Below are 22427 nucleotides of genomic sequence, written 5' to 3'. Positions count from 1 at the left end.
CACTTTAGAGCAATACAAAAATGAAAGTCTCATAAACTGAATCTAAAGGCTAAACATCTTCACAAAACCCCTTTATCATGTACAAACAGCCGCAGAAACATGTTATAACACTTCAAATATTAAGAAAAACCATTCAAACAGAAGTTACAGCCAAACTCTGTAAATGCATTGAAAACGCTATTCAGGAGCTGAAAAGCACTTTAGAGCAATAACGATAGGAAAGTCTCAAAAAGTGAATCTAAAGGCTAAACATCTTAACAAAACCCCTTTACCATGTACAAACAGCCGCAGAAACATGTTATAACACTTAAAACATCAAGAAAACCATTCAAACAGAAGTTACATGCCAAACTCTGTAAATGCATTGAAAACGCTATTCAGAAGCTGAAAAGCACTTTAGAGCAATAAAAAAATAAAAGTCTCATAAACTGAATCTAAAGGCTAAACATCTTCACAAAACCCCTTTACCATGTACAAACAGCGACAGAAACATGTTATAACACTTCAAACATCAAGAAAACCATTCAAACAGAATCTACAGCCAAACTCTGTAAATGCATTGAAAACGCTATTCAGGAGCTGAAAAACACTTTAGAGCAATAACTATAGGAAAGTCTCAAAAAGTGAATCTAAGGGATAAACATCTTCACAAAACACCCTTTCAATGTATATGCAGCCATAGAAGCATGTTAAAACACTTCAAACATCAAGAAAACCATTCAAACAGAAGTTACATGCCAAACTCTGTAAATGCATTGAAAACGCTATTCAGGAGCTGAAAAGCACTTTAGAGCAATAACGATAGGAAAGTCTCAAAAAGTGAATCTAAAGGCTAAACATCTTCACAAAACCCCTTTACCATGTACAAACAGCCGCAGAAACATGTTATAACACTTCAAATATGAAGAAAAACAATTCAAACAGAAGTTACAGCCAAACTCTGTAAATGCATTGAAAACGCTATTCAGGAGCTGAAAAGCACTTTAGAGCAATAAAAAAATGAAAGTCTCAAAAACTGAATCTAAGGGCTAAACATCTTCACAAAACACCTTTTCAATATATATGCAGCCTTAGAAGCATGTTAAAACACTTCAAACATCAAGAAAAACCATTCAAACATAAGTTACATGCCAAACTCTGTAAATGCATTGAAAACGCTATTCAGGAGCTGTAAAGCACTTTTGAGCAATACAAAAATGAAAGTCTCATAAACTGAATCTAAAGGCTAAACATCTTCACAAAACCCCTTTATCATGTACAAACAGCCGCAGAAACATGTTATAACACTTCAAATATTAAGAAAAACCATTCAAACAGAAGTTACAGCCAAACTCTGTAAATGCATTGAAAACGCTATTCAGGAGCTGAAAAGCACTTTAGAGCAATAACGATAGGAAAGTCTCAAAAAGTGAATCTAAAGGCTAAACATCTTAACAAAACCCCTTTACCATGTACAAACAGCCGCAGAAACATGTTATAACACTTAAAACATCAAGAAAACCATTCAAACAGAAGTTACATGCCAAACTCTGTAAATGCATTGAAAACGCTATTCAGAAGCTGAAAAGCACTTTAGAGCAATAAAAAAATAAAAGTCTCATAAACTGAATCTAAAGGCTAAACATCTTCACAAAACCCCTTTACCATGTACAAACAGCGACAGAAACATGTTATAACACTTCAAACATCAAGAAAACCATTCAAACAGAATCTACAGCCAAACTCTGTAAATGCATTGAAAACGCTATTCAGGAGCTGAAAAACACTTTAGAGCAATAACTATAGGAAAGTCTCAAAAAGTGAATCTAAGGGATAAACATCTTCACAAAACACCCTTTCAATGTATATGCAGCCATAGAAGCATGTTAAAACACTTCAAACATCAAGAAAACCATTCAAACAGAAGTTACATGCCAAACTCTGTAAATGCATTGAAAACGCTATTCAGGAGCTGAAAAGCACTTTAGAGCAATAACGATAGGAAAGTCTCAAAAAGTGAATCTAAAGGCTAAACATCTTCACAAAACCCCTTTACCATGTACAAACAGCCGCAGAAACATGTTATAACACTTAAAACATCAAGAAAACCATTCAAACAGAAGTTACATGCCAAACTCTGTAAATGCATTGAAAACGCTATTCAGGAGCTGAAAAGCACTTTAGAGCAATAAAAAAATGAAAGTCTCAAAAACTGAATCTAAGGGCTAAACATCTTCACAAAACACATTTTCAATATATATGCAGCCACAGAATCATGTTAAAACACTTCAAACATCAAGAAAACCATTCAAACAGAAGTTACATGCCAAACTCTGTAAATGCATTGAAAACGCTATTCAGGAGCTGAAAAGCTCTTTAGAGCAATAACGATAGGAAAGTCTCAAAAAGTGAATCTAAGGGATAAACATCTTCACAAAACACCCTTTCAATGTATATGCAGCCATAGAAGCATGTTAAAACACTTCAAACATCAAGAAAAACCATTCAAACATAAGTTACATGCCAAACTCTGTAAATGCATTGAAAACGCTATTCAGGAGCTGTAAAGCACTTTAGAGCAATACAAAAATGAAAGTCTCATAAACTGAATTTAAAGGCTAAACATCTTCACAAAACCCCTTTACCATGTACAAACAGCCGCAGAAACATGTTATAACACTTCAAACATCAAGAAAAACCATTCAAACAAAAGTTACATGCCAAACTCTGTAAATGCATTGAAAACGCTACTCAGGAGCTGAAAACCACTTTAGAGCAATCACGATAGGAAAGTCTCAAAAACTGAATCTAAGGGCTAAACATCTTCACAAAACACATTTTCAATATATATGCAGCCACAGAATCATGTTAAAACACTTCAAACATCAAGAAAACCATTCAAACAGAAGTTACAGCCAAACTCTGTAAATGCATTGAAAACGCTATTCAGGAGCTGAAAAGCACTTTAGAGCAATAACTATAGGAAAGTCTCAAAAAGTGAATCTAAGGGATAAACATCTTCACAAAACACCCTTTCAATGTATATGCAGCCATAGAAGCATGTTAAAACACTTCAAACATCAAGAAAACCATTCAAACAGAAGTTACATGCCAAACTCTGTAAATGCATTGAAAACGCTACTCAGGAGCTGAAAACCACTTTAGAGCAATAACGATAGGAAAGTCTCAAAAAGTGAATCTAAGGGCTAAACATCTTCACAAAACACCTTTTCAATATAAAAGCAGCCACAGAAGCATGTTAAAACACTTCAAACATCAAGAAAACCATTCAAACAGAAGTTACATGCCAAACTCTGTAAATGCATTGAAAACGCTATTCAGGAGCTGAAAAGCACTTTAGAGCAATAACGATAGGAAAGTCTCAAATAGTGAATCTAAGGGATAAACATCTTCACAAAACACCCTTTCAATGTATATGCAGCCATAGAAGCATGTTAAAACACTTCAAACATCAAGAAAAACCATTCAAACAGAAGTTACTTGCCAAACTCTGTAAATGCATTGAAAACGCTATTCAGGAGCTGTAAAGCACTTTAGAGCAATACAAAAATGAAAGTCTCATAAACTGAATCTAAAGGCTAAACATCTTCACAAAACCCCTTTACCATGTACAAACAGCCGCAGAAACATGTTATAACACTTCAAATATTAAGAAAAACCATTCAAACATAAGTTACAGCCAAACTCTGTAAATGCATTGAAAACGCTATTCAGGAGCTGAAAAGCACTTTAGAGCAATAACGATAGGAAAGTCTCAAAAAGTGAATCTAAAGGCTAAACATCTTAACAAAACCCCTTTACCATGTACAAACAGCCGCAGAAACATGTTATAACACTTAAAACATCAAGAAAACCATTCAAACAGAAGTTACATGCCAAACTCTGTAAATGCATTGAAAACGCTATTCAGAAGCTGAAAAGCACTTTAGAGCAATAAAAAAATAAAAGTCTCATAAACTGAATCTAAAGGCTAAACATCTTCACAAAACCCCTTTACCATGTACAAACAGCGACAGAAACATGTTATAACACTTCAAACATCAAGAAAACCATTCAAACAGAATCTACAGCCAAACTCTGTAAATGCATTGAAAACGCTATTCAGGAGCTGAAAAACACTTTAGAGCAATAACTATAGGAAAGTCTCAAAAAGTGAATCTAAGGGATAAACATCTTCACAAAACACCCTTTCAATGTATATGAAGCCATAGAAGCATGTTAAAACACTTCAAACATCAAGAAAACCATTCAAACAGAAGTTACATGCCAAACTCTGTAAATGCATTGAAAACGCTATTCAGGAGCTGAAAAGCACTTTAGAGCAATAACGATAGGAAAGTCTCAAAAAGTGAATCTAAAGGCTAAACATCTTCACAAAACCCCTTTACCATGTACAAACAGCCGCAGAAACATGTTATAACACTTAAAACATCAAGAAAACCATTCAAACAGAAGTTACATGCCAAACTCTGTAAATGCATTGAAAACGCTATTCAGGAGCTGAAAAGCACTTTAGAGCAATAAAAAAATGAAAGTCTCAAAAACTGAATCTAAGGGCTAAACATCTTCACAAAACACATTTTCAATATATATGCAGCCACAGAATCATGTTAAAACACTTCAAACATCAAGAAAACCATTCAAACAGAAGTTACATGCCAAACTCTGTAAATGCATTGAAAACGCTATTCAGGAGCTGAAAAGCTCTTTAGAGCAATAACGATAGGAAAGTCTCAAAAAGTGAATCTAAGGGATAAACATCTTCACAAAACACCCTTTCAATGTATATGCAGCCATAGAAGCATGTTAAAACACTTCAAACATCAAGAAAAACCATTCAAACATAAGTTACATGCCAAACTCTGTAAATGCATTGAAAACGCTATTCAGGAGCTGTAAAGCACTTTAGAGCAATACAAAAATGAAAGTCTCATAAACTGAATTTAAAGGCTAAACATCTTCACAAAACCCCTTTACCATGTACAAACAGCCGCAGAAACATGTTATAACACTTAAAACATCAAGAAAACCATTCAAACAGAAGTTACATGCCAAACTCTGTAAATGCATTGAAAACGCTATTCAGAAGCTGAAAAGCACTTTAGAGCAATAAAAAAATAAAAGTCTCATAAACTGAATCTAAAGGCTAAACATCTTCACAAAACCCCTTTACCATGTACAAACAGCGACAGAAACATGTTATAACACTTCAAACATCAAGAAAACCATTCAAACAGAATCTACAGCCAAACTCTGTAAATGCATTGAAAACGCTATTCAGGAGCTGAAAAACACTTTAGAGCAATAACTATAGGAAAGTCTCAAAAAGTGAATCTAAGGGATAAACATCTTCACAAAACACCCTTTCAATGTATATGCAGCCATAGAAGCATGTTAAAACACTTCAAACATCAAGAAAACCATTCAAACAGAAGTTACATGCCAAACTCTGTAAATGCATTGAAAACGCTATTCAGGAGCTGAAAAGCACTTTAGAGCAATAACGATAGGAAAGTCTCAAAAAGTGAATCTAAAGGCTAAACATCTTCACAAAACCCCTTTACCATGTACAAACAGCCGCAGAAACATGTTATAACACTTAAAACATCAAGAAAACCATTCAAACAGAAGTTACATGCCAAACTCTGTAAATGCATTGAAAACGCTATTCAGGAGCTGAAAAGCACTTTAGAGCAATAAAAAAATGAAAGTCTCAAAAACTGAATCTAAGGGCTAAACATCTTCACAAAACACATTTTCAATATACATGCAGCCACAGAATCATGTTAAAACACTTCAAACATCAAGAAAACCATTCAAACAGAAGTTACATGCCAAACTCTGTAAATGCATTGAAAACGCTATTCAGGAGCTGAAAAGCTCTTTAGAGCAATAACGATAGGAAAGTCTCAAAAAGTGAATCTAAGGGATAAACATCTTCACAAAACACCCTTTCAATGTATATGCAGCCATAGAAGCATGTTAAAACACTTCAAACATCAAGAAAAACCATTCAAACATAAGTTACATGCCAAACTCTGTAAATGCATTGAAAACGCTATTCAGGAGCTGTAAAGCACTTTAGAGCAATACAAAAATGAAAGTCTCATAAACTGAATTTAAAGGCTAAACATCTTCACAAAACCCCTTTACCATGTACAAACAGCCGCAGAAACATGTTATAACACTTCAAACATCAAGAAAAACCATTCAAACAAAAGTTACATGCCAAACTCTGTAAATGCATTGAAAACGCTACTCAGGAGCTGAAAACCACTTTAGAGCAATCACGATAGGAAAGTCTCAAAAACTGAATCTAAGGGCTAAACATCTTCACAAAACACATTTTCAATATATATGCAGCCACAGAATCATGTTAAAACACTTCAAACATCAAGAAAACCATTCAAACAGAAGTTACATGCCAAACTCTGTAAATGCATTGAAAACGCTATTCAGGAGCTGAAAAGCTCTTTAGAGCAATAACGATAGGAAAGTCTCAAAAAGTGAATCTAAGGGATAAACATCTTCACAAAACACCCTTTCAATGTATATGCAGCCATAGAAGCATGTTAAAACACTTCAAACATCAAGAAAAACCATTCAAACATAAGTTACATGCCAAACTCTGTAAATGCATTGAAAACGCTATTCAGGAGCTGTAAAGCACTTTAGAGCAATACAAAAATGAAAGTCTCATAAACTGAATTTAAAGGCTAAACATCTTCACAAAACCCCTTTACCATGTACAAACAGCCGCAGAAACATGTTATAACACTTCAAACATCAAGAAAAACCATTCAAACAAAAGTTACATGCCAAACTCTGTAAATGCATTGAAAACGCTACTCAGGAGCTGAAAACCACTTTAGAGCAATCACGATAGGAAAGTCTCAAAAACTGAATCTAAGGGCTAAACATCTTCACAAAACACATTTTCAATATATATGCAGCCACAGAATCATGTTAAAACACTTCAAACATCAAGAAAACCATTCAAACAGAAGTTACAGCCAAACTCTGTAAATGCATTGAAAACGCTATTCAGGAGCTGAAAAGCACTTTAGAGCAATAACTATAGGAAAGTCTCAAAAAGTGAATCTAAGGGATAAACATCTTCACAAAACACCCTTTCAATGTATATGCAGCCATAGAAGCATGTTAAAACACTTCAAACATCAAGAAAACCATTCAAACAGAAGTTACATGCCAAACTCTGTAAATGCATTGAAAACGCTACTCAGGAGCTGAAAACCACTTTAGAGCAATAACGATAGGAAAGTCTCAAAAAGTGAATCTAAGGGCTAAACATCTTCACAAAACACCTTTTCAATATAAAAGCAGCCACAGAAGCATGTTAAAACACTTCAAACATCAAGAAAACCATTCAAACAGAAGTTACATGCCAAACTCTGTAAATGCATTGAAAACGCTATTCAGGAGCTGAAAAGCACTTTAGAGCAATAACGATAGGAAAGTCTCAAATAGTGAATCTAAGGGATAAACATCTTCACAAAACACCCTTTCAATGTATATGCAGCCATAGAAGCATGTTAAAACACTTCAAACATCAAGAAAAACCATTCAAACAGAAGTTACTTGCCAAACTCTGTAAATGCATTGAAAACGCTATTCAGGAGCTGTAAAGCACTTTAGAGCAATACAAAAATGAAAGTCTCATAAACTGAATCTAAAGGCTAAACATCTTCACAAAACCCCTTTACCATGTACAAACAGCCGCAGAAACATGTTATAACACTTCAAATATTAAGAAAAACCATTCAAACATAAGTTACAGCCAAACTCTGTAAATGCATTGAAAACGCTATTCAGGAGCTGAAAAGCACTTTAGAGCAATAACGATAGGAAAGTCTCAAAAAGTGAATCTAAAGGCTAAACATCTTAACAAAACCCCTTTACCATGTACAAACAGCCGCAGAAACATGTTATAACACTTAAAACATCAAGAAAACCATTCAAACAGAAGTTACATGCCAAACTCTGTAAATGCATTGAAAACGCTATTCAGAAGCTGAAAAGCACTTTAGAGCAATAAAAAAATAAAAGTCTCATAAACTGAATCTAAAGGCTAAACATCTTCACAAAACCCCTTTACCATGTACAAACAGCGACAGAAACATGTTATAACACTTCAAACATCAAGAAAACCATTCAAACAGAATCTACAGCCAAACTCTGTAAATGCATTGAAAACGCTATTCAGGAGCTGAAAAACACTTTAGAGCAATAACTATAGGAAAGTCTCAAAAAGTGAATCTAAGGGATAAACATCTTCACAAAACACCCTTTCAATGTATATGAAGCCATAGAAGCATGTTAAAACACTTCAAACATCAAGAAAACCATTCAAACAGAAGTTACATGCCAAACTCTGTAAATGCATTGAAAACGCTATTCAGGAGCTGAAAAGCACTTTAGAGCAATAACGATAGGAAAGTCTCAAAAAGTGAATCTAAAGGCTAAACATCTTCACAAAACCCCTTTACCATGTACAAACAGCCGCAGAAACATGTTATAACACTTAAAACATCAAGAAAACCATTCAAACAGAAGTTACATGCCAAACTCTGTAAATGCATTGAAAACGCTATTCAGGAGCTGAAAAGCACTTTAGAGCAATAAAAAAATGAAAGTCTCAAAAACTGAATCTAAGGGCTAAACATCTTCACAAAACACATTTTCAATATATATGCAGCCACAGAATCATGTTAAAACACTTCAAACATCAAGAAAACCATTCAAACAGAAGTTACATGCCAAACTCTGTAAATGCATTGAAAACGCTATTCAGGAGCTGAAAAGCTCTTTAGAGCAATAACGATAGGAAAGTCTCAAAAAGTGAATCTAAGGGATAAACATCTTCACAAAACACCCTTTCAATGTATATGCAGCCATAGAAGCATGTTAAAACACTTCAAACATCAAGAAAAACCATTCAAACATAAGTTACATGCCAAACTCTGTAAATGCATTGAAAACGCTATTCAGGAGCTGTAAAGCACTTTAGAGCAATACAAAAATGAAAGTCTCATAAACTGAATTTAAAGGCTAAACATCTTCACAAAACCCCTTTACCATGTACAAACAGCCGCAGAAACATGTTATAACACTTCAAACATCAAGAAAAACCATTCAAACAAAAGTTACATGCCAAACTCTGTAAATGCATTGAAAACGCTACTCAGGAGCTGAAAACCACTTTAGAGCAATCACGATAGGAAAGTCTCAAAAACTGAATCTAAGGGCTAAACATCTTCACAAAACACATTTTCAATATATATGCAGCCACAGAATCATGTTAAAACACTTCAAACATCAAGAAAACCATTCAAACAGAAGTTACAGCCAAACTCTGTAAATGCATTGAAAACGCTATTCAGGAGCTGAAAAGCACTTTAGAGCAATAACGATAGGAAAGTCTCAAAAAGTGAATCTAAGGGATAAACATCTTCACAAAACACCCTTTCAATGTATATGCAGCCATAGAAGCATGTTAAAACACTTCAAACATCAAGAAAAACCATTCAAACAGAAGTTACTTGCCAAACTCTGTAAATGCATTGAAAACGCTATTCAGGAGCTGTAAAGCACTTTAGAGCAATACAAAAATGAAAGTCTCATAAACTGAATCTAAAGGCTAAACATCTTCACAAAACCCCTTTACCATGTACAAACAGCCGCAGAAACATGTTATAACACTTCAAATATTAAGAAAAACCATTCAAACATAAGTTACAGCCAAACTCTGTAAATGCATTGAAAACGCTATTCAGGAGCTGAAAAGCACTTTAGAGCAATAACGATAGGAAAGTCTCAAAAAGTGAATCTAAAGGCTAAACATCTTAACAAAACCCCTTTACCATGTACAAACAGCCGCAGAAACATGTTATAACACTTAAAACATCAAGAAAACCATTCAAACAGAAGTTACATGCCAAACTCTGCACTGTAAAATATTTCACTGTAACTTTACAGTAAATTACTGGCTACTAGTTGCATTACTTTCACAGTAATTTTACAGTAATGTATTATAAATATTTCACAGTAATGTACTGCACATGTTTCACAATAATTAACTGTAAACATTTCACAGTAAAATGCAAGACAACTACAGCAGTATATTGTAACTTCACAGTTGTCCTGTCATTGAATTACTGTGATATAGCAGTATGTAGCTGTGAAATTACATTGTCTTACTGTATATAAATTACAGTAATTGTCTGTATTTTTTTTTTTTACTGCCAGTAATTTACTGTACATTTTTTATTTTTTATTATACATTAAAATATTGTTTATTTACACTTTTACTGTAAAAGTAATGCAACTAGTAGCCAGTAATTTACTGTACATTTACAATTTTATTAACACTGCAAAATACTGCAAATTTGAGTTGTTAACTGTGATTTTACCACACTAACGTGCTTTGGATTTGCTTAACTAAACGTCAAAGCAAGAACTAAGACAACAAAGACGATATTCATTTTAACTTTTTAATAATGAAAAAAGTATTAAATTCACTATTCAATTATACAATTTACTATAGGGCTGTCCCCTTAACATACATTTTCATTAAATTCACTATTCAATTATACAATTTACTATAGGACTGTCCCTTAACATACATTTTCATTAAATTCACTTTTCAATTATACAAGTTACTATAGGGCTGTCCCTTACCATACATTTAAATTAAATTCACTATTCAATTATACAATTTACTATAGGGCTGTCCCTTAACATACATTTTCATTTTTAACACTACTATTTCATATTTACAAAGACCACTCAAAGTCAACAAGCTTTCTTTGGAGTGTGCTCACATTTTGGCTTATGCCTCCACGCCTCTTGGATTTTGAGCCTTGCTCTGGGTTAATGCCCAAGAAGCACCTGTAAACGATAAGCAAAGACAACTTTCAGTTTTACAGATTTAATATTGCATTATTTATCTAAGGCACATGCAGTGGTGCCCTCCCTTCAACCAAATCGTACTTGACATAATTTAGTATCTTGTGGACATTTCCTAAAACTCATCATTTATTCATCAAAATCAGTCTAGGTAATAAAGCATCGGAGGCAGGAAAAAATGCCAAATGAACAACCATAAATACTATCCAAGCAAAATAAAAAAGCAATACAGTCCAGTGTTATTTTAAGTGTTACAATACCTTTGGATAAACTCCAAAGTGCAGGAGCCATCCTCAGGATATTGCAGGTTCAAATTGTAGTAGCTTGCAAAAACCGCAGCTATCCCATTGATAAAGCGATCATGTGGTCCCATCACCACCTGTCCTTCAATGGATAGCATCCAGGTGCTAGGCTTCATCAGGTCGCCTGAAGGGAACAGAGATACCCATCTATCACTACTGTAAAGAAGTGGAATGCTGCACAAGAGAGGAATGCTCTCTTGAATTTCATTCATTTAAAATGTTCAACATTGAATGCTTTTGAAAACTGTGGCCCACTCACTGACCATTGTTATTGGTCTAATTGACTGTCTCTTAGCACACCTGACACCAGAGAACATTAAGCCTATTTAAAATAACCACATACAGCTCAAAATATCAATATCAAATCCAGATGTCAACAATACCTTGGACAATCAAGCAGGGGGTGCTTGGTAACGTCACTGTCCTCTGCACATCAGCAGCTGTAGCACACGGCTGTAAAATAAGAAACAACACACATCAACAGTTGCATATGTTCAACATGGTGCATAAGAGAATGAAATGAAATCACTTTTTTTTAAATAAATCTTTTAAACAACTTACATCATTCTCAAGCATGATGGAATTCTTGGGCTCTTTGAAATATGCCATCAGGAGCATAAGGACACATGCAGCCTTGTCTGAAGTCTCTGGCTCGTAAGTGTTCAGGACATCCTCGATCCCAGGACGACGGCTGTGTTCCTGGAAGAAACGAATGGCTGTACTGCCTTTTCCGTTCATGGCCTCTTGCAACTTATTGAGAATGGAGACATCTGTCAGCAGACCAAAGTGGGAGTAAAGGCCTCTTTGCGAGAAGAGAAAAGGCCATTCCTCCTTTATTTCTGCAATGGCTGGTGCAGGCACACTGTTCAGGTACCGGCGCTGAATGATGTAGGTCTTCTCCATCAGAATGTCAGCTCTCTCTGCCCCGCCCATCCCTTCCTCTGAGTAGATGTTGCACAGTTGCCTTTTCATTTCATCCAAGGTTGCCTCGGTCTCTCCAGCAGGAAGCTCTTCAGGACACCACCTCACACATCCGTACTGATCCACAGGGCCTCTTGCCATTTCTCTGGCCCCCTCTGCCACTCCAATGTGGGGCCTTCTCTCTCTGCGTCGCCGTGCAAGAGTGTTTTTTCTATTTTTATATTCTACTCTCGTTTTAATTTGCTGAAGAAGAGAGTGACAGCCATCTCCAATAATGTCTCCTTTTTTCCCAACATCAGCAAAAGTATTCGGATAGTCCCTTACAATGCTCCGGGCAATGCTTTGACACATCCCTCTGGTGGGGTTGGGATCATTTTCCAACATTTGGTCCACCACTACCTTCACCATATCTCTTCTGTCCCCTGGTGATGCTCTTGTTTGATCTGCCACTGCTTTTTGAACTGCTGCTGGCGTCTGGTACCATCTGACCCGGAAGTTTGTATACCATTGCTGGCCAGGAATTGTGGGTGACGACAAAGATGATGAGGGAACTGGAGTACTTGGTGAGGTACATAGTGAGGTACATGGAGTATTTGAGCGGAAAGAAGAGCATGTGCTTTCAGAACTTGATGATGAGGGACATGGAGTACTTGAGCCAAGTGGAGAGGCAATACCAAAGTCTATGTCAAGCACTGGAAATCCTAGAAGTGACAGAATAAGAAAAGATTATTAGATATACAGAAGGAAAAAGTTTGATTGAGTATTCTTGCTGAAAAAAGTTTCAGTTTGTACAAGTAAACTTAAATGGTGCAATTTGTACCATTCGGCTGTTAAAGACCAAATGTTCATCAGCACCCCTAATGCTCAGATGAAGATAAAAATTATGCTAAAACTTGTTTATTTGAAGTTGATGTCACGTGTTTGTCCAATGTTCACATTACACTGTCAAAATATGGATTTACCTTCATTCCGAATGCCACTCAGCAGTTTTCGACACTGGATTGGTCTGAGGTATTTCTCCAGATCCTTTTCTTGTAGCAAAGCAAGGTCTGCCCTGGTCTCCACACCAAGCTCTTCAAACCCTTCCACCAAGGAAGTCAGGGTTTCAACAGGAAGGCCTGGTAGAAAAGATGAGACTGCTTCCTTGATCTCTAGATGATTCATTATCTGAAAGATCAGAATGTGTTAAACATGAATTAGTTTCCATTGTGCACAAATGGTCTGTTTGTGATTAATTTAATAGTTGATTAGTCATCGATTGAACATTGCAGCCCTAACTGGAACAAACTATTCCCATCTGTATTTTATCTATCTCTATCCACAATAATTAAGTTGTGCATTCTATTTTACCACTAGTCACTATCCCTGTAGGTGAGAAAATAAGATAACCAACAAACAACTTACTTTCGTGATGAACGCACTCTTTCAGCTACTAAACAAAATTTTAGATTACGAGTGTAAGAAATAAACCCAACCGTCATTCTCTATGTTTCTAACTGATTCTTAACTAGTACATTTACTAGGACGGTTTCTTATTGGCTGATACCCGCCAGTCTTTCTTACAGTCCCGTTTCTTTTCTCACCTGGCTGCTTAAACTGAAAAAGAATGGTGAAGGGCAATTAGTGACAGGTCATGCACTTTGTAAGCTGGAAGAGGATGGTAGTCAAGCAAATCCTTGTGCTTGACGCAAACATAATTCTCTTGGGCTGCTCCTAATTCACAGTAGATGCCCATGTCTATCAGCTTTACAAAAGTATGTTTCTCTGTCACAAAGTGCACAGAATCTTGGTGAACAATGACCAGGTTAATTTTCCCAACATAAAGTTCTTCATCTTTGTTCTCAAGCAAAACAAACATCCTTTTTTTGTACACAGTGCCCTTCACTGTTACACTGTTACAAGCCACTGCAGATTGTGACTCAAACTCATAACTAGCTACAGATGCTCTGATCCTGTCGTTGTAATCGTTCACATAAAACTCTGTACCCTTTTCTACTTGTATTGGTGGAGGGAACAGGTTTCCTGCACTCAAGTAGGCTTGCAGTAGTTGGTGTCTCTCTGCCAGAGTTTTGCAAAGACTTTTGAAGTTGTGTAATCTTCTGGCACACTGTTTGAAAAACGTGTGTTTGCTTTCAAATCTTAGCGTCCACAGGCGGATTAGTGGCCCAAAATGTATGATCAGCTCTGGATAATGGCACAAATAATGATGCTTTGGCTTTAGGGGATGGTCAGGGAACAGCTTTTTCCTGTAGTATATGTACTCTTCAATGATGACTTTTAGATACGCTACCTGGCCTGCTGTAATGGCTGGTGCACAGACATGTTCCACTATTTCTCTTAGCTGCAAAATGAGCTGCCATACCTCATTGTCACAAGGATTCTTTATCCTGTCACCTACCAAGAGAGGTAGCAATCTAAGAAAGCACCAGTTTTGAACTGCATGCCCACTTAATCTCTCACAGCCAGGAGAGAGATCTGCCGGTTTGTCGTTGCCATCATTTCCTTGGTATTTGAATTGGTTCTTACACCGATTTAATTGAAGGTAAGTAAAATGCTTCTCCTTGACTAAAGTGTCAATAAACAGAGAAAGGTCATAAGAGACGATACCCTCAAACAAGTCATGGCCAAGGCATGGTGGAAGGCCAGGCTGGCAAACATGGAAATGAGCAAGCTGATTAAAAGGAGAGTCAGACTTAATGCCGCATACAGAGTTGGTGTCACTAGTTTTTAGATCATCCAAGTGACTTTTGTACAGTTCTGCTGTTCTAATGGTACCACACTCATGTGGTTCGTTCACAAATCTGCCCCTATCTATCTCACAGTACCGACAGAAATAATCAGCCCGACTGAAATTTTCCAAAAAGCCACCAATACAGTGGGAGCCCAAGTTATCTCCCGAAATGGCAACCAAAGTACCTTTAACTGCACTGCCATCATGCATCACAAAACCTCTCTCCTCCAAGACTTTGAGGTCCTTGATCAGAGTTTCAAACACTTTGTTTGTACCAAAGTACTTAAAATCACGCTCCTTACAGAGGAGGACAAGTTGCATTTGATTGATGGTCGACCTATAGTGTGGGAAAATGTCTGTCAGGGTTGAGTAAACTGCTAACACTTTATGTTTTTTTTTCCCTGAACCAAGTGGGTTGACCACCTCAAATGCATCTTGGTATAGTATTATACCAATTGAGGAAGGCTCAGATTTCAGTAAAAGATTGTTTTGAAATCCCTCTCCATCCCTAACATCCTGATAGACATCAGGAGCAGAGGGTTCCAACCGGGTGGCGGCATACTGGTCTTGAACAGACTGACTTTTAAATAGTGCAGTCAATGTCTCCAGCACAGGTATGTATTGTGCAAAGCACTCTTTGCCGTTTTCATCAGTTCCTAAGAACTGTGGCACAGGATCAACATAGTTGAAACTCTTTTTAAATGCACCCTTCCTCTTTATGTCTGTGCTCAGAACTCCTCTATTATAGAGCTTGAGTAGATCCCCTGCATTCAATTCATCAATAATGTTGCTTATAGTGGCTTCAGGAATTCCAAGTACCTTCAACTTCTCACTCAAAATGCTAAAGGAATGTGACAGGCCAAGCTCATGGGCATTTTGAAAGTCCTCAATGATCGTTTGTATGGTACTTGCTGGTAACAATAGCTTAGCTTGTAATTTTAAGTAGAGAAGTGTAAGGTTTTGTAAAAAAAGGGTTTCATCCACAGCAAATGGCATTTCTGATTCATGTTGTTCATCAGAAATATCAAAACATGACTGACTAGACTCAGGCTGATTCAAAGGCTCTGTGGGAACAGACTTATCTAGAACCAACTCATCCAGATCCTCTACACGTCTACTTGCGTGTTTCCTGGAAACATGTGATGCAAAACTGGATGCAACTGTAAAGCTGTGGTTGCAACCTCTGAATGGGCATTTAGTTTCCAATCCGTCTTTTACGTGTGACTTCAAATGCTTTACAAGCAAGGTCACAGTGTCACATTTAAAAGCACAAGACAGAGCCACACACTTTAAGGGTGTATCAAGTGGCTTGCAATGCTGCAAAGATTCTGGTCCTTTGTGGTCTCTATACACATGAGTCTTCAGAACAGTGGCTTTCCGGTACATCCGAGGACAGTCAGGTACACCACATTGATATTGATAATAGGGAGTGTTACTGTGCAGCTTTGTATGCTGAGTAAATTGAACAACAGTCTCAGACACATGCTCACACGGGTTAAATTTACAGTGGAACATTGTTTACCAAAAGGCTGACAAAATCCAGAAAATGAACTGGCTAGCATGGGCATGGAATAGGCATGATATTACCTTGTCAACCATCGATCAGCAATACGTTAATTTAGGAAGGCAGGGGAATGGGCAGAGATCTCGAAGTGGGCTGAAATGAAAGAAAAAAATATGAAAATTAATGAAACATATATTTGCATCCAATTATTGTCAGCTAAATTATTTAGAAACTATACCTTTATTGATGCACTGCATGCTGACAATAATAATACTGAGAACAAAAGAACAAAATGTTTGCTCAACTCCTATAACTTTCAGACTTCCCAAGTATTGTTTTACATTTTTTACCATCAACCTGTAATTGGCTTAACAACGACATGTGGAGACCATTAACTTTAAATGGAAACACACAATTTGAGTTTTCAATGTAGTGGGAAGATCAAGATTTTAACAATGTAGTACTGTCTTTGTATATCTGGTGAAGGGGTGTAGCATGGGCCAACATAATTCTGACCATAATTCGTCATTAGGCTTCTTAAAAACGTTTTAAGGAGTGAGTTCTATTACCGACGCTTCCACCAGAGTGAGTTACTTTTCCAAAACGGAAGTTAGCTAGCTTTAGTTAGCTTCCGTTACCTTGCAACCTAGCATAATACTTGTAACAATGCTACTACCTGCTAGTGTTACTTGTTAGCCTCCTAATTGTAAATTTTGAAGCCATACTATAGCGTTTGTCATCTAGTTTTGTCTATGGAAAATAGTCGTTGGAATGTTCAGAATCACTCATGTGTGACGGTACTCTGTGGGGCACGCTTTCGAATGATCACATATGCGTGACGCTACTCCTTAGCGGGTTTTAACGACCACTGCAAAGAAGCTGCAATTCCTGTGCAGACAGGAGAACCTAGCAGAACAACCATCTCTCCAGCTTTCCATCACAGCCAAAGCCCACCTGAGAGGTCACGACAGCTAGTCAGACTCGTTAGATCAGAGAGGTATATTAACATCGCATCGTTTGAGTATCGTAAAAGTCGAGACTTCAGGGCCCCGGGTTCTGGACTGGATGGAGTGCTACAGAGATGGCGTTCTGCTACGTTCTCCTGTCTGCACAGGAACTGCAGCTCGTTTGCAGTGATTGTCTCCCATGTATGCACAGGAACACTGAAGCTATGTAAATGTGTCTCTTTGGTACAGCTTTACTGGGCAACACTAGTTTACTCCAATGTTAATACTTAAAAATAGCATTCGCGCTGACCCACAGCAGTTAGCTAGCGTTAATTGTTCATCCTAAATTTGGAGCCAGAAAAAAAACTACACATTTATAGGGTTATGTATAGTTTGAACAGTACTTGCAACAAATCTTTAGATGAGGCAACATATTCTATGTTTCTATTCCACTGATGCCAACTTCAAATTAGCCACCCTAGAAGGTTCTAACATCGACCATGTGAGACTTAGAGCTAGCTATCAAACTAGACGAAAATGTTTGCAATCATGACAGATTTACTGGATTACATTATTCAAATTAGTGTAGTACGGTATTAACTGAACAACTAAAACATAAGTACACAAAGCAATTACTAGCAGATAAATTAGATGAATGCAGATACTTTACCGTTATAGAGCCAAGGGGGTCACGATCCAAGCAGGCAGCTCTGAGGTGAAATGGTCGAAAAGACAAACGGTTGGGAAAGCGCGAAATCTGACGTCATTTCCACCTCAAAACGATTTCACTTCCTGAAAATTGCACGTAAACCCATATATATATCTATGTGTAAACCAATCTCATACGTTTGAACTAATTGAATCTTGCTTGTTTCACAGCTAGCCATATTTAAAACATTATAGTATATTTTAATTGATAATGTTTAATATATTTAGGAATTAATAGACTTATGCTCATTCTAAGGATTTTAATTAATACATTTTGGGAAAATAATAAAATAAAATAGATGTAAATACTTAATTATAAAATATGCCATGATTCATTTCTGTGAGTGTACCCTTGAACTCTATCTGCCGTATCCACCGTGGATCCACCTGTCTCTTCTTGATCCCACAATGCAGTGCAGTTCAAGTGCAATTCAAGTTTTACAGTAATGTATTGGGTTATCTCAAAGGATTATTTGAATTGAGTATTTTACTGTGAAATAACCCAACAAAATGCTGTGAAATCCCGGTATCGATTTGTTCACAGTAACTTACTGTGTATACATTGATTTCACAGTAAATTCTACATTACAACATGATATCGTTATTATTACAGTTAAAGCCTGTAAAGTTATAATACAATGATTTATTGTGAAATATTGCAGTTAAATATTGTAAAATCCTGGTAACATTTTACAGTGTGTAAATGCATTGAAAACGCTATTCAGAAGCTGAAAAGCACTTTAGAGCAATAAAAAAATAAAAGTCTCATAAACTGAATCTAAAGGCTAAAAATCTTCACAAAACCCCTTTACCATGTACAAACAGCGACAGAAACATGTTATAACACTTCAAACATCAAGAAAACCATTCAAACAGAATCTACAGCCAAACTCTGTAAATGCATTGAAAACGCTATTCAGGAGCTGAAAAACACTTTAGAGCAATAACTATAGGAAAGTCTCAAAAAGTGAATCTAAGGGATAAACATCTTCACAAAACACCCTTTCAATGTATATGCAGCCATAGAAGCATGTTAAAACACTTCAAACATCAAGAAAACCATTCAAACAGAAGTTACATGCCAAACTCTGTAAATGCATTGAAAACGCTATTCAGGAGCTGAAAAGCACTTTAGAGCAATAACGATAGGAAAGTCTCAAAAAGTGAATCTAAAGGCTAAACATCTTCACAAAACCCCTTTACCATGTACAAACAGCCGCAGAAACATGTTATAACACTTAAAACATCAAGAAAACCATTCAAACAGAAGTTACATGCCAAACTCTGTAAATGCATTGAAAACGCTATTCAGGAGCTGAAAAGCACTTTAGAGCAATAAAAAAATGAAAGTCTCAAAAACTGAATCTAAGGGCTAACAATCTTCAAAAAACACATTTTCAATATATATGCAGCCACAGAATCATGTTAAAACACTTCAAACATCAAGAAAACCATTCAAACAGAAGTTACATGCCAAACTCTGTAAATGCATTGAAAACGCTATTCAGGAGCTGAAAAGCTCTTTAGAGCAATAACGATAGGAAAGTCTCAAAAAGTGAATCTAAGGGATAAACATCTTCACAAAACACCCTTTCAATGTATATGCAGCCATAGAAGCATGTTAAAACACTTCAAACATCAAGAAAAACCATTCAAACATAAGTTACATGCCAAACTCTGTAAATGCATTGAAAACGCTATTCAGGAGCTGTAAAGCACTTTAGAGCAATACAAAAATGAAAGTCTCATAAACTGAATCTAAGGGATAAACATCTTCACAAAACCCCTTTACCATGTACAAACAGCCGCAGAAACATGTTATAACACTTCAAACATCAAGAAAAACCATTCAAACAAAAGTTACATGCCAAACTCTGTAAATGCATTGAAAACGCTACTCAGGAGCTGAAAACCACTTTAGAGCAATCACGATAGGAAAGTCTCAAAAACTGAATCTAAGGGCTAAACATCTTCACAAAACACATTTTCAATATATATGCAGCCACAGAATCATGTTAAAACACTTCAAACATCAAGAAAACCATTCAAACAGAAGTTACAGCCAAACTCTGTAAATGCATTGAAAACGCTATTCAGGAGCTGAAAAGCACTTTAGAGCAATAACGATAGGAAAGTCTCAAAAAGTGAATCTAAGGGATAAACATCTTCACAAAACACCCTTTCAATGTATATGCAGCCATAGAAGCATGTTAAAACACTTCAAACATCAAGAAAACCATTCAAACAGAAGTTACATGCCAAACTCTGTAAATGCATTGAAAACGCTATTCAGGAGCTGAAAAGCACTTTAGAGCAATAACGATAGGAAAGTCTCAAAAAGTGAATCTAAAGGCTAAACATCTTCACAAAACCCCTTTACCATGTACAAACAGCCGCAGAAACATGTTATAACACTTAAAACATCAAGAAAACCATTCAAACAGAAGTTACATGCCAAACTCTGTAAATGCATTGAAAACGCTATTCAGGAGCTGAAAAGCACTTTAGAGCAATAAAAAAATGAAAGTCTCAAAAACTGAATCTAAGGGCTAAACATCTTCACAAAACACATTTTCAATATATATGCAGCCACAGAATCATGTTAAAACACTTCAAACATCAAGAAAACCATTCAAACAGAAGTTACATGCCAAACTCTGTAAATGCATTGAAAACGCTATTCAGGAGCTGAAAAGCTCTTTAGAGCAATAACGATAGGAAAGTCTCAAAAAGTGAATCTAAGGGATAAACATCTTCACAAAACACCCTTTCAATGTATATGCAGCCATAGAAGCATGTTAAAACACTTCAAACATCAAGAAAAACCATTCAAACATAAGTTACATGCCAAACTCTGTAAATGCATTGAAAACGCTATTCAGGAGCTGTAAAGCACTTTAGAGCAATACAAAAATGAAAGTCTCATAAACTGAATTTAAAGGCTAAACATCTTCACAAAACCCCTTTACCATGTACAAACAGCCGCAGAAACATGTTATAACACTTCAAACATCAAGAAAAACCATTCAAACAAAAGTTACATGCCAAACTCTGTAAATGCATTGAAAACGCTACTCAGGAGCTGAAAACCACTTTAGAGCAATCACGATAGGAAAGTCTCAAAAACTGAATCTAAGGGCTAAACATCTTCACAAAACACATTTTCAATATATATGCAGCCACAGAATCATGTTAAAACACTTCAAACATCAAGAAAACCATTCAAACAGAAGTTACAGCCAAACTCTGTAAATGCATTGAAAACGCTATTCAGGAGCTGTAAAGCACTTTAGAGCAATACAAAAATGAAAGTCTCAAAAAGTGAATCTAAGGGATAAACATCTTCACAAAACCCCTTTACCATGTACAAACAGCCGCAGAAACATGTTATAACACTTCAAACATCAAGAAAAACCATTCAAACAAAAGTTACATGCCAAACTCTGTAAATGCATTGAAAACGCTACTCAGGAGCTGAAAACCACTTTAGAGCAATCACGATAGGAAAGTCTCAAAAACTGAATCTAAGGGCTAAACATCTTCACAAAACACATTTTCAATATATATGCAGCCACAGAATCATGTTAAAACACTTCAAACATCAAGAAAACCATTCAAACAGAAGTTACAGCCAAACTCTGTAAATGCATTGAAAACGCTATTCAGGAGCTGAAAAGCACTTTAGAGCAATACAAAAATGAAAGTCTCATAAACTGAATCTAAGGGATAAACATCTTCACAAAACACCCTTTCAATGTATATGCAGCCATAGAAGCATGTTAAAACACTTCAAACATCAAGAAAACCATTCAAACAGAAGTTACATGCCAAACTCTGTAAATGCATTGAAAACGCTACTCAGGAGCTGAAAACCACTTTAGAGCAATAACGATAGGAAAGTCTCAAAAAGTGAATCTAAGGGCTAAACATCTTCACAAAACACCTTTTCAATATAAATGCAGCCACAGAAGCATGTTAAAACACTTCAAACATCAAGAAAACCATTCAAACAGAAGTTACATGCCAAACTCTGTAAATGCATTGAAAACGCTATTCAGGAGCTGAAAAGCACTTTAGAGCAATAACGATAGGAAAGTCTCAAATAGTGAATCTAAGGGATAAACATCTTCACAAAACACCCTTTCAATGTATATGCAGCCATAGAAGCATGTTAAAACACTTCAAACATCAAGAAAAACCATTCAAACAGAAGTTACTTGCCAAACTCTGTAAATGCATTGAAAACGCTATTCAGGAGCCGTAAAGCACTTTAGAGCAATACAAAAATGAAAGTCTCATAAACTGAATCTAAAGGCTAAACATCTTCACAAAACCCCTTTACCATGTACAAACAGCCGCAGAAACATGTTATAACACTTCAAATATTA

The 22427-nt window shown here is 36.2% G+C and overlaps 1 protein-coding gene across 1 annotated transcript; it reads right to left on the bottom strand.

Annotated features, from left to right (window-relative positions):
* Positions 1-10509: 10509 nt before the first annotated feature.
* On the bottom strand, positions 10510-16499 carry LOC146234373 (uncharacterized). The gene is made up of 6 exons (XM_084689704.1): positions 16468-16499; positions 13112-13316; positions 11790-12850; positions 11612-11681; positions 11187-11352; positions 10510-10908 (listed from the first exon to the last, which is right to left on the bottom strand). Exons 1-6 carry the CDS (start codon positions 16477-16479, stop codon positions 10794-10796), a joined length of 1629 nt encoding a protein of 542 aa, XP_084545830.1. The 5' UTR covers positions 16480-16499; the 3' UTR covers positions 10510-10793.
* Positions 16500-22427: the final 5928 nt, after the last annotated feature.

Source organism: Hypomesus nipponensis, chromosome 23 (assembly GCF_054491055.1).
Source record: "Hypomesus nipponensis isolate SF chromosome 23, ASM5449105v1, whole genome shotgun sequence".
In the NCBI taxonomy this organism is placed as follows: Eukaryota; Metazoa; Chordata; class Actinopteri; order Osmeriformes; family Osmeridae; genus Hypomesus; species Hypomesus nipponensis.
The sequence above is the reverse complement of the archived record's forward strand: the minus strand, read 5'-3'. Positions and strand labels throughout refer to the sequence as shown.

Coding starts and splice junctions, on each gene's coding strand:
- LOC146234373 (XM_084689704.1), bottom strand. Junction 11,682..11,789: donor CCATCATGCTTGAGAATGAT/GTAAGTTGTTTA, acceptor CTTATTTTACAG/CCGTGTGCTACAGCTGCTGA. Junction 10,909..11,186: donor ACTTTGGAGTTTATCCAAAG/GTATTGTAACAC, acceptor TATCGTTTACAG/GTGCTTCTTGGGCATTAACC.